The sequence below is a fragment of the Micromys minutus genome, assembly GCF_963924665.1.
Source record: "Micromys minutus genome assembly, chromosome: 13".
In the NCBI taxonomy this organism is placed as follows: domain Eukaryota; kingdom Metazoa; phylum Chordata; class Mammalia; order Rodentia; family Muridae; genus Micromys; species Micromys minutus.
In genome coordinates this window covers 49,038,833-49,050,977 of record NC_137982.1, presented here as the reverse complement: position 1 = coordinate 49,050,977, position 12,145 = coordinate 49,038,833, and the positions used below count along the sequence as shown (strand labels likewise).

The 12,145-nt window shown below is 40.4% G+C and overlaps 1 protein-coding gene across 2 annotated transcripts in view; it reads left to right on the top strand.

The window, feature by feature from the left end:
* The window catches only part of SESTD1 (SEC14 and spectrin domain containing 1), a 95,073-nt gene that overhangs the window by 50,219 nt on the left and 32,709 nt on the right, over window positions 1-12,145 (top strand). For both annotated transcript variants that reach the window (XM_080927729.1, XM_080927730.1), the window contains exons 5-8: window positions 1,177-1,290; window positions 6,416-6,529; window positions 7,579-7,676; window positions 10,305-10,360. In XM_080927729.1, the coding sequence (XP_080783855.1) occupies window positions 1,177-1,290; window positions 6,416-6,529; window positions 7,579-7,676; window positions 10,305-10,360 (382 nt within the window). The remainder of the gene's footprint in view (window positions 1-1,176; window positions 1,291-6,415; window positions 6,530-7,578; window positions 7,677-10,304; window positions 10,361-12,145) is intronic.

The following is a 12,145-nucleotide window of genomic DNA, read 5'->3' as shown; positions in this document are numbered from 1 at the left end:
CTGGCTTCATTACCTTTAATTCTAAGCTAAAGTTACATGAGTGAGATCCACCAGCAGTGAAGATTCAGTTATTCAACAGCATTTATGGGATGGCTCCTTTATGTCAGATACTGAGAATACAGAGTGATGTTCATGGACAAGGAACCTGGTATTGTGAAGCTTTTGTGCCATGGAGGAGTCAGGCAGTGGGCAGTTAAGGAAATTAATGAACATCATTAACTGGTGGTGAAAGCTATGACCAATGTAGAGTTGGGGGCATGATGAAGACACACACACACACACACACACACACACACACACACACACACACAGCCTCTTTAAGGAGTGGGCCCTCAGTCCCGGACAAAGAATGAAGAACACCCTGTGCAGAGGGTGGAGGGGCAAACTTGTGAGACAGGGTCCAACTTGTATTCTAGGAGTTTGGAGCTCAGCATGAGGGTGGAGCAACGCTGTAAGGAAGAGGTGTCCAGTGAGGCTGAGTCAGAAGGGACCTGGTGTGGGCACACAGCCTGGCAAGGCACTCTGAGCACAAGACAGTGCTGGGCAGTAGGGCATTTCAGGAGTGAGTGTGGGAGTCCACACAACAGGAGGGAGAAAGGGTAGATGCGTTTTCCAGTCAGACTCGGTGCAGCCTCTTAGTAACAAGTACTTACACAGCCACTGTGGACCGCCATTCTTTCCCTGATGCCAATGGTTGATAAGAACAGGAGAAGTTGTAGTGTGTGAAAGGGTAGTTTTGTCTTCTACATGTAGATCACAATCACAAAGAATCCCTACTGTGTGTATGATGATTGTTAAGAAACTAACTTAGTGAGAAAATGGACTTCTTATTTTCTGAAGAAATTCTTCATGATGGTGGTGTTAGAAAACATTTGTCCCATGTCTTAAAAAATAATTTTAATAGTTTCCCAGTTAAAAGACAAGTCTTGTGGTTTAATCTAAACATACTTCCAGCTGAGATACTATGTGTAACAAGAACAATTGACACATATGTTTAAAACTGAAAATTTTCTGAGTAGCATGTCCTTATTTACTGCTGTTTAAAGAGTTTCTTCTGCTGTATTATTTGAATTCTTTTCTAAGTATCTGAGAGTGATCACACGTGTGTCAAGTAATTTGCACATTTAATAAATCATTTGCATGTATAATTTGTACTTATTTTTCTATGTTTTACAGAATGTTGTTCCAGCTGAGGTGTCCCTTGTTTGTGTAGTGAAGCCAGATGAATTCTGGGATAAGAAAGTAACACATTTTTGTTTTTGGAAAGAAAAGGATAGACTTGGCTTTGAGGTAAATATAATCTATATAAAAAGAGATGTGTCGTATCTTTGAAAGTAGGTTTCACTGATTTTACTGGGTGTGCTGTTTAGTTATTTAGAAGTGCTCGCTTTATGCCTGTCCTACCATTTCTAGAATTTGCTCAGCTCCCAGACACTTGTTGAATAATTGTGTCTTTTTCATAAGCTGTAAGGCTTTAGTCTCATCTGTATCCTCCAAGAACACCAGGGCCTTTGTGTTAACGCCTCAGTGACCATGAAGAGGAAACATAGCAAGCACTTGTTCATTGCAGACCTTAGGTGGCCCAGGGTTCATTGTCTGACGTCCCGTGTTCATCCTCGGGCTTCTTCTTACATGGAGTCAGCTGTGTGCATCATTGGTCCTTGATGTCCAGGTTGTTCTGTCCCTCTGACGCTGTCGAGATGCCATCTGACTTTCAGCTTCAGCACGGTTGTTTCGACGTACAGGTTGTCCATTGGCATTTATTCTGTTTCATGCTCTCTGTAGTTCTTGTATCTCTGGACCGTGTTTCCCATTAATTTTGAAAATTCTCTGACGTTTTGATTTAAAGTATCTCTGTATCCCCTGCTTTGTATATTTCTGATTTTTAACTGTCTGTGTCTGAGGACTGCTTTGCTTATTTGCTCTTCTGTTTAATTTTTATAGTCATATTATTCCCTTTATTGTCCACTTTATTTTAAATTCTGGGTTTTGCATTTAGGGTCTTGTGAATGGTAGACAAGTGTTCTGTTACAGACCTATGTTCCGAGCCCAATTTGGGTGTTTTCTCCATTGGAATATTTTCAATTTTAATTCATTTTCAGGCTGGCTTTTTGGTCTTGCTGAGTTTATTTACAAGGCCACTGGAAAGTTTCCTCATCTGTTACCATAGTTTTGCTGTGTAGTGTCTCTATTCAAACTTTGTATACCCAGTCCTCCATCTGAGAATTGACATTCGTGGAGTCAAATAACGTGAAAATATTTGAAAAAGTCACTTCTGGAGTCAGGAGTGTTGCCTTTACTAAAGAGCCTTCTGTGCAAGCACAAAGACCTGAGTTCAGTCACAGAGCCCAAGTAGAAAAGCTAGACATGTTGGCACACATTGTAATCTCATTCTGGGGGAGATGGAAATAGGCAGAGCTTTTGGGCTGGCTAGTCAGCCAGCTGAGGCTATTTGGTGAACTAGATGTCAATTCGACAGCTTGTGTTTGGACAAACAAACAAACCAACAAACCAACCAAAAAGGTGAATGGCACCAGAGATCCTGAGGAATAATATTCAAGATTGTCCTCTGGCCTCCACATAAAGTGGCATGTGCACTGGGACAGACAGACAGACAGACAGACAGACAGACACACACACACACACACACACACACACACACACACACACACACACACTCCTGTACTGAATATAGCCTTTGTGATACAATTTCCTAAACAATACAGTTGAGCAACTGTTTATCCACCATTTGTATTGTATTGAGTATCATGAGTAATCTAGTTGATTTAAAGCATAAGGAGCTCTATGTGTGCTGATACGCAAATGCAGTGACACTGCTGCAAGACTGCGAATATCTTTAGGTTTTGGAACTTGTGGTGGTAGCCAAGATCCAGCCTCCTTAGGCCCTAAATGATGAGTTTAGTCGTTGTGCCTTTGGTGAACTTCATCTGTTTCAGTCCATGACCTCTCCTCCTCTCCATCTAGCTGTCTGCCTAGTTCCCAGTTACCTGACATTGCAACCGCTGGTTCTCTCACTCTCCTTACATTGCCTGCTTGCGTCTTGACTATGGGGTTTCTTGTTTGCTTTTGTGTTGTATTTTTAGTTGAATACTCGACATTTTGTGTAAGATAGTAAAAAAAAAAAGAAAAAAATAAATCGAGATAAATAGCATTTGTGCCTACATAATAACCGATCTTATTTTTTTCTTTGGTTTTAGTGGGTAGGAAAAACATTACACTAGCCAAGAGTTGATTTGGCTCTTGGCTCTGTTCCATCATTTTCTGCAGTGCACACAGGCTTCGGATTTCTCTGTAGTTGCTTTCACTGGAGCAGTGCTCTTTCTAGCTTTCTATATACTAAGGAGAAACCAGATTATTTTTCCCCCACTTGTTTTCACAACTTTGTCATTGGTAGGTCTGACTATACGTGGACTTAGCTGGAGAACTGCATGCTAACCAATTAAAGGGAAATGGCTCCAGCTAGTACAGGGAGTTTTCTCCCGACAGTCTGGGTGGGAAACCACATCCCAAGATGCTGAGCCAAGAAGGCTGAGTACTGCAGTTGGCACCGCAGAATGAGCACTTGAGACACGTAGTTCATAGCTAGGGGCCAGCACAACACTGCTCTGTGGGAAAGTAAGGTGAATGGTGCCAACTCTTCAGACTGTGAGGACACAGGGGGAAAGAGCAGTGCCTTCATGAAAGCCTGTCTCATCTGCCTAGGCATAGGTGTCTGCTCGCTGTGCAGAGGAACTGTTACTAAACATCTTGGAGGATAAAGGAAAAGACAGCTTTGGTTTGATGCCATAGCTCTTTGCCTTAAAATGGAAGTGTTTAATGAATGAGGCTTCTTGCATCAGCATATTTCTCCCAGACACTGTAGAGGGTCAGTTCTGATATTTACCTAGTGAATAAGTGCTCACTAAAGCCTGATGTCTTAAAGAGAGGGGATTTATTTCAGATATGGGTTGTTTGGCCACTAAACATATTCAACTTTAGAGGTGAAGTTCAGCCCAGCTAATAAGCTTAGAGCTCAGAGGTGGAATCAAATTCAACACTGATTCTGATTTTATTGAAAGTTACTTTCCTTAGAGTAATTTCACATAGTTGGGGGTTTTGTTTAAGAAACAAAACAAAACACCTTATATCTTTGTAGATATTCTACTTATTTTAAACTGTAACTTTGTTTTAAATACTGATGTTCTTGCAAGCATGGCTAAGTGCCTTACTTTATAGAATTAAATACAAAGTAGCAGTTTTATGATCCACTTACACAGGGCTAGTTAGCCGAACACCTACTGATCCTATCAACTGTTGGATTATTTCACGTTTTCTTTCCTGGCTGTGCGAATTTCTTCTTCTGGTGATCTATCTCCTGCTCACCTCCACAGTGTGTTTTGTTGTCCACTGAATACTCCTTTTATTGCTGACCTCAGTACATTTCTTAGGACATCCATCCTGTCTGAAGTCTGTGTGTATCGCTCAGCTCGGTGTTTTCAAGTTCCTTCTGTTCCTCAGTAGCACCTCACTATTGGCTGACAGGTGTTGCTGGTCAGGGGAAAGTATATGTATAATCTAGAACTAACATTAATCTTGTCCTCAAACTGAGATGCCAATAATCAGAAGGCTCCAGCCCCTTTTAATTATAAATGCTCACAATAATAAAAGTATATTTATTCATATTTGTGTTCTTCTCTAATTGTATCTGATTCTTACCTTCCTTGAAGTTTACCTGTGGTGATATCCGGAAGGAAACTTTATGTTCCTTTGTCAAGAACACCCCTAGTGACATACAGTCTTCTCAGTTTTTACTGAAGTTTATTAGAACTTTGGGGACAGTTGAAATGTTATAGATCTAGAGCCAAATATCTTTGGGCTATCTTTAGTCCCCTTAATAGATTACCTCAGTATCTGATCCATCATTTCTAAATCTACAGACTGTATTAACAGCAGGCCACTAGCTTCCACCAACCTGAAGCTAAGAACATTATCAGCTGTGTTTGATTGGAAAAGACCTCCCTTTCTTGTTCCATGAATGTAAAGTTTGAGTAACTGCTTCTACCTAGGAGCACACCGGGCAGCCTGCATCTGAGCTTCAGGGCTGTGCTCACTCACAGCTCAAGCACATCTCAGAATGAATTAGTTTTTACTCTTTTGGAAGTGTTGCTAGCTGTGTTCTGTGCTTTCTTGTAAATTTGCTCTATCTATTCGGTGAGGATTTGGTTGTTTTGCTTTCATCTGCCAAGGTTTTCTTTGAAGACTGGTGTGCTCACAGAAAGGCTTTTAAACTGTGTGTGCTTCCTAGAAATGAAGATGCAATGGTTGGGGGAGTGTGGGCTTTTGCATTAAGTGAAGCTTTTTAATCTTTAGTTTCTTTTTCTCCTTTCCCCTCCCACCATTGTCATTCTTGGACAGACCCAGCCATTAGCATGGAGCATTGTGAATATATTGTAGCGAGCATCCTGCAATATATTTCTCATGTTCACAGTCTTCAGTCTTTATTTCCACAAGTCCACACTTGGGTTTCCAGAGTTATTCGGAGTTAGTTCTTTCCCCAACACTTGGAGATGTGTTCCTTGGTAATTAGACTCAGTCCACTGACCGTCCATCAGCCTTTTGTTAATGGTAGTGCCATTCAGTGTCTTGATCTCTTAGTTCATCAAAATTTGGGGGTTGGAGATTTGGTTCTGCTGTTCTTTCTCGGTGTTCTTGCTGGAGTGTTTGCTTAGTGAGGGACTTGCCCTGTCTTGCTATGTGCCTGCCATTGGTCCCTTCTGAAATGTGCTGTCTGTGTGTAACTTCCTCTGTGTCTTCAGTAGAGTGACCTTATCTGTGGCTTAGTCTGAAGACTTACTTCTTTTAAGTTCAGAGACTTAAACCATTCAGTGTGTCAGTCCAGTATATTCTTTAGTCAGCAAAGATCTTTTCAGGCCCCGTTGGTGCTACCATCTTAGTCTCTGACAGTTTAAGGTGACTGAGGTGAGACCGAGTTCTCATGCATTCTTACTCCATCAGTTCCTGACCAGCCTGCTTTCTTTCACTGACAAATGCTGTTTGGATGTTACAGTCTGTAGCTAGGAGTGTATATTTTACAGGGTTTGCCTAGAATATGTAATTATTATTTTAGTATAAATACGATTTTTATTAAGAAAATGGTTTTTATTATTAAAGGATTTTTAATATTGATAAAGTATTAAACTCGTTTGTCTGAGCTGCTAGTAGTTTTTAAATGCTGGTATTGTCAGAATATTTTGATAGATTTTTTTTTTAAGCAGATAGCCACAACCTATTGAATTAACTAAACAAATGTTGATTTGCTATTATTTTGAAGCAGGGTTATTACATGTTCTTATCTCCTTATTTCCCTTCAGAGACTGTAATGATTTACTCAGTATTTCTTCCTTTTCCTCTGTAGGTGATTTTAGTGTCTGCCAATAAGCTGACCCGTTACATAGAGCCATGCCAGTTGACAGAAGACTTTGGTGGGAGTCTCACCTATGATCACATGGACTGGCTAAATAAGAGGCTGGTTGGTACATTAGTATAAAACACGATAAACAGGTGTTTCTACATGTACATAAGATGTTTGAACAACATTCTCATTTTAATCAACTAAGATGTCATTTGGTTCTTATAAAAACAAAGAAGCACATGTGTGTTTAGTTGTGTAGGGTTTGGAGCCCACACTTGACGAGAGTCCTGATGCTAGAAACTGGGTGTGTGTTGTGCTTAATTTCTTCACGTCTTAGTTTTCATATCTATAAAACAGTAATGGTAACAGTACCCTGTGCTCACTGTTACTGTTGGATTGGACTTAGTAAGGTCACCCTTAGAGTCAGGTGACAGGAGCCTAATGCCGTGAGAGTGGTCTCAATGACGTGACTGTTTCAGAGGATACTTCAGCTTGTGGTGCAGCATGACAAGCTAAGTCTGTCGTTCAGATTTCCGAGGTGTATTCTGTGTCACACAGCGTTGTTTGTTTGAGTTGTGGAGACAGTGGGCTCTCATGGAGCTTCCAGAGACTGTGCACAACTTTAGAGAACTTTGGTTAACCCGAATGAGTAGCACTTCTGCCCTGTGTTTAAACACGGCTATTGGACAGCAGTATGTCTACTTTACTGTCTGTGTTCAAATGAGCCCAAATCCCTTCTCAGACATACTTGAGGGCTCATGTTAAAGTGATAACTAGCCCACCTTACACAGTACAGTGTCTGTAAACAGACAGTGGTAGGCTAAGGTGAGGAAATGCTCTCAGGCTGGAATCGGTGGCTGCAGCTGGTCTCAGTCACAAATGTGTTGTTGGTGAAGCTGCTTCTCAAAGGAGGACCGGAATGGAAATAGATTTGAATAAATAATTTAATTTAATTTAAATTTGAAAATCCCATCGCCATTAGAGCTCCCTTGAGTCCTGGGCTTGTTCTGGGCATGTGCATTGTTGTGCTCTGGTGGTTGGACTGCACCAAGTGACCCGGGAAGGAGAAATCCTGCTGACTAATGTGAATGCTGTTAACTGAAGTCTTTATTATGTGTTGAATTTTCAGGTTTTTCATGGTTTGTTTGTACAATCTCCTGTTGCAGGTCTTTGAGAAGTTTACAAAGGAGTCTACCTCACTGCTAGATGAGCTCGCTCTGATTAACAATGGAAGTGATAAGGGGAGTGAGCAGGAGAAAGAAAGGTAGGCAGCGGCTGTGAAGACCTGTGAAGAACGCCATGCTGCTAGTTCAGGTCACGGGGTGGACTGGGACGCAGTGAGCGAGTCCCTGCTCAGAGCTGCCGCGCACAGCTGATAAGCATGTGCTTTACACACTCAACCTTCCTCTGACCTAAGCTGGCTTCATGACACGACTTTTTGATGGGTGTGGATGTATATTTTTTTCCTTGCGCTAGAAAACATTCTGTTGTAAGAACATGCTTTGAAATCAAAGCAATTTTCTGTTCTCAGTTTTTGTCTTTTCTTAGAACATCTGCAGCTTGAAATAAAATTCTTACAACTTCTTTAAATTCCCTAGTACTAAAATGTGTAGCATATCCTCTGAAGTGTGACATCCGTAGGTTTAACGTAAGGAATCGGTCTTTTCATCTCGCTCTACGTAGCCGTTGAGTTGTGTCATCGAGTGCAGCTCTGCAGACTTACCGCCTTCAGTGTTTGGCTGATGGGCCAGGTTCCTGTCTATATATGGCTAAAGCACGTTAGGAACGGAACCAGCTCCTGAGCTTTTGATGTTTGGTGGTCACCAGAGCTGTGCTTCTTCATTAGGAAGTTTACAGGAACAAACAGGCGTTCTCATCCTGCTTCTCTACATCTGACCTTGAGTATACAACAGAACCTGAGAACTCACATGACCATGTGTCAGTCAGCTCAGACCACGTGGCCACATGGATGTAAGAGCATAACTTACAGTTCAGAATGTAAAAACAAGTGGTTTGAATTACAGTCTAGTTTACGATACCACAGATCATCTTAGAGATTAGTGTCCTGTACATAGTATCTTTTACGTGGCTTCTCCATGGAGGCACAGACATGTCTTCTCATATTAGACAGGGTACTTGTGATGCACAGAGTCATAGTTCCACACAAGTCTAGTGTGGTGAGTCGATGGTTTTATTTGGATTACGTACGGGGGCCTGGGTGGGAGGTTACCTACAGGACAGTAGGCAACTCATAGGCAGTTATAGAGCCAAAGAAGAGACTCTCTTGTCGAGCAAGTGCAAAGCCTTTGTACATCCTCCAAGTAAAGAGAGGCCTCCTGTGCTGCACCTTTCTCCACTCTCACAAGAGAATGTTGGTTGGCACAGTCTCTTGGGTGTAATCCTAGCTGCTCTATTTCAAGACAGCAATTGGCATATCCTGCTTGGAGAACAGAGCTCCATAGCACCATATAAAAATGCAAGTGTGTGTGTGTGTGTGTGTGTATGTGTGTGTGTGTGTGTGTGTGTGTGTGTGTGTGTGTGTATGTGTGTGGCTAAGTATTCGATGCATTTGTAGCTATCAAACACAGTTTTATTTCTTAGGGAAGACAAACATTTGAAGAGTTCCCACAGGAAGTGATTTCATGGTCAGAGTTTAATGCAGTATTTCTATCCCTGCTGATGACTGTCAACCTGGGTTGAGGTCTCTGAGGAAGCCTGGCATCAAATCAGCCAGTTTAATTACCTCCCCATGCTTAATGACAACAGGCCAGGGCCTGGTGCTCCTTCACTAGTAAAATGTGTTCTTAATGTTTTCAAAAAGACTTTGGGAAATGTTGACTTGTGTGTCTACAAAAAATATTAGTAAAACCGTATGTCTACTAGTCTTTTTCCCCACAAATGTTATTGTTTAGTTTTCTTCATAGTGAAGTAATAGAATCTCATTTCTTGCAAATTTCTATCACTCTTCATTGTATTAGACTTCAGGGAGCATCTAGGCTACCCAGGAGGTGAAGACAAGGATAAGTTAACACGTTACAGGGTTTAGTTTGGCATATAGCAGCATGTTTGTTGGCTATGATTTGGTAGCTACTCCAATTTTCTCTCTCGTGTATTTAAGAAAGTGATGGCAGAAACCCAGCTGCCCAAGAAACAGGACCACAGTGTGGAAGGAGTGGAGTGCATCTGTTAGGAACCACACATGCATGCATATAGGTGTGCATGTTAGTAATGTCTGCGTGCTACGCCAAGAGTGCAGGTGACAAATGTCAGCATGTGATGCAGGTCTGAGTGTTCTGGTCTGCTCTATAGTGTGTTCACGGCTTTGAATCATGGGTCGTGTCCTTTTCACTAAGGGGCCATTTGGCTTTTTCCTCTCAGTTTGTATCTCCTGTGTCTCCCTTGTGTCACTGCACTAGTCAAGAATTCAGATGCAGGGATGAAGAAGAATGTGGAGAATGAAAGTCTGTGTCTGTTGAGGTTTCCGTTCTGAAGGCTGTGTGTGCGATAGTATACTGACTTAATTATATATGTTGAACCGTTCTTACATTTTCTATGGAGCCAGCGCAACTTGGCAATAGTGTGCAATCTTCTTAACGTGTTGTTGGATTTGGTTTGCAAATATTATAACAAGAAATTTGCACATTTATTTTCATTCAGGGAAATTGTTCTTTTTGCTGTGTTTTCTCTGGTCTTGGCTTCAGAAGATGAGTTGGTAGTACTTACTTGCTGTGTTGTAGAACAGTTTGAGGGACACCAGTGCTGGCTCTGTAATGATCTGATAGAATTGAGCATCAGATCTTTCCAGAATAAATGTATTAAGTGTAAAACAATTTTGAAATAGATTTGTAGGAATATTACAGCATTTGAAAATGATTCTTTTGATGTCTTCTAGGTCTGTGGATTTAAACTTTCTTCCATCTGTTGATCCTGAGACAGTTCTTCAGACAGGTAAAGTGAAAAAGAAAACTTCATTTACTAGTGATGATAATAATCTAGTAAACAAAATCTTAGTCTCTTTAAAAAATTTACTCAACATGCAAGTTGTTAATGTAGTAGGGGCTTAAAGGGAAGATTTTCACACTATATGGGATGAACCTGATGGTTTTAATATAATATTTAAACAGTAATAATGATAAATTATTTTCTCTTAAAGTCTTGGATTTATTTCCTATTTTATAAAATTAATTTCAAAAGGTTCACTTAATTTTATCTCATTGGGGTTTTATGATTATTGAATACTTGCTAAGTGCTATATTCTCTCAACAGCATTTGAGATAATTAGTATTACTGTCTCTCTTTTATATTCAAGAACTCAGGGTGTACAGGTAAAAATTTAACCTAAGTAAATAAGTTGTTCAGAATCAATTAAGAAAATGTATCACTACAGCTTAAAGAGGCACCAGCTACAGCAGTTTGTAATCATCTGTGCAAATCACTAAGTCCTTGGTGGTGGCCCTGCACACTGATGCCCGGTGCTTTCTGCTGCGTGCCCTGCCCCATGAGTGTAGTAGAGAGCCATCAGTCCTAGGAGAATGGATTGGAATTCTTCTAATGAAATACTGTGCCTTTATTTTAGTCTTACTGGGTTCCAGGCACAAACTAATGTGTCAACCCATTTATTCCTCAGCAGCAGTGAGGCTGCTCTTGTTGCTTCATTTTAAAAGAAGTGAAACTGAGGCATAAATGCTTAAGCTGGGCTGAGTGGCACAAGGTGATTAATTCCAGTGCCTGGGAGAGAGATGCAGGAAGGTAACAAGTTCAAGGCCTGCCTGATCCACAGAATGAGTTAAATGAAAGTTTGAGGAGTTTACCAAGATCTCCTCTCAGAATTAAGAACTATGAAGAAGGGCTCAGATGTGGCTCAGGAGCTGCCCATGTTCCTGGCAGGCCCAAAGCTCGAGCTCATCCCTCATGGGCAGAGTTCTGTGGCATCGGTGTGGCCAGCGAGGCCTGTAGTCAGAACCTGAAGCCAGGCAGTGAGCTTAGGGGTGTTCTCTGAAATGACTGTCCTGAGTGTTCTCTGGTTTAAATGGTACCTGCAAGGAAAATGCTAAGATTTCATTTGTCAGAATAATAAAAACATGGGTGTGTTCTGATACTAATGATAAACACACACATAGATTATATGGAGTTCATGCAAAGATTCTGATGTGTTTTAAGTATTTCCACAGATTTTTAAAACAAATATATTTTCAATTTAAAAAATGCCAGGTGCAGTTTTAAAATATGAATAGTTTTGATGTATTTATTCAGCTGTATTTCAGTTTTTAGTACGATATAGATCTTAGTTCCTTAGGGAGCAAAGGAATACTTATAACCCATAAATTACATGTTTAGAATTACTGTAGTTGGCCAGTAAAAGTACTATTTTATATGAAAACTTAGTTTCATGCATTATTTAACATTTCAAAAGCATCTTACTTTAAGCCATTGATTTAGGAACATTTTAAATATTTAAATATATGCACTAAGTTTTATTTTATATGCTATGAACACTTAAAGTAGGTACTGAAGGTGTGTAATGGAGATTTAGAGCAAATAGATTGTTTCTTAGAAATTGGTTATATTTAAAATCTACCAAAAAACCTTCTCATTCTATACTTTAAAAGCTATTTAAATTTAGGATACTTCCAAAACAAAGAGAAGAAGAAAATTTATATCTCTGTATGTGCGATGCCCGTATAACAATCGGGATAGTTTATTCTGGGCACACTATGTGCGATGCCCGTGTAA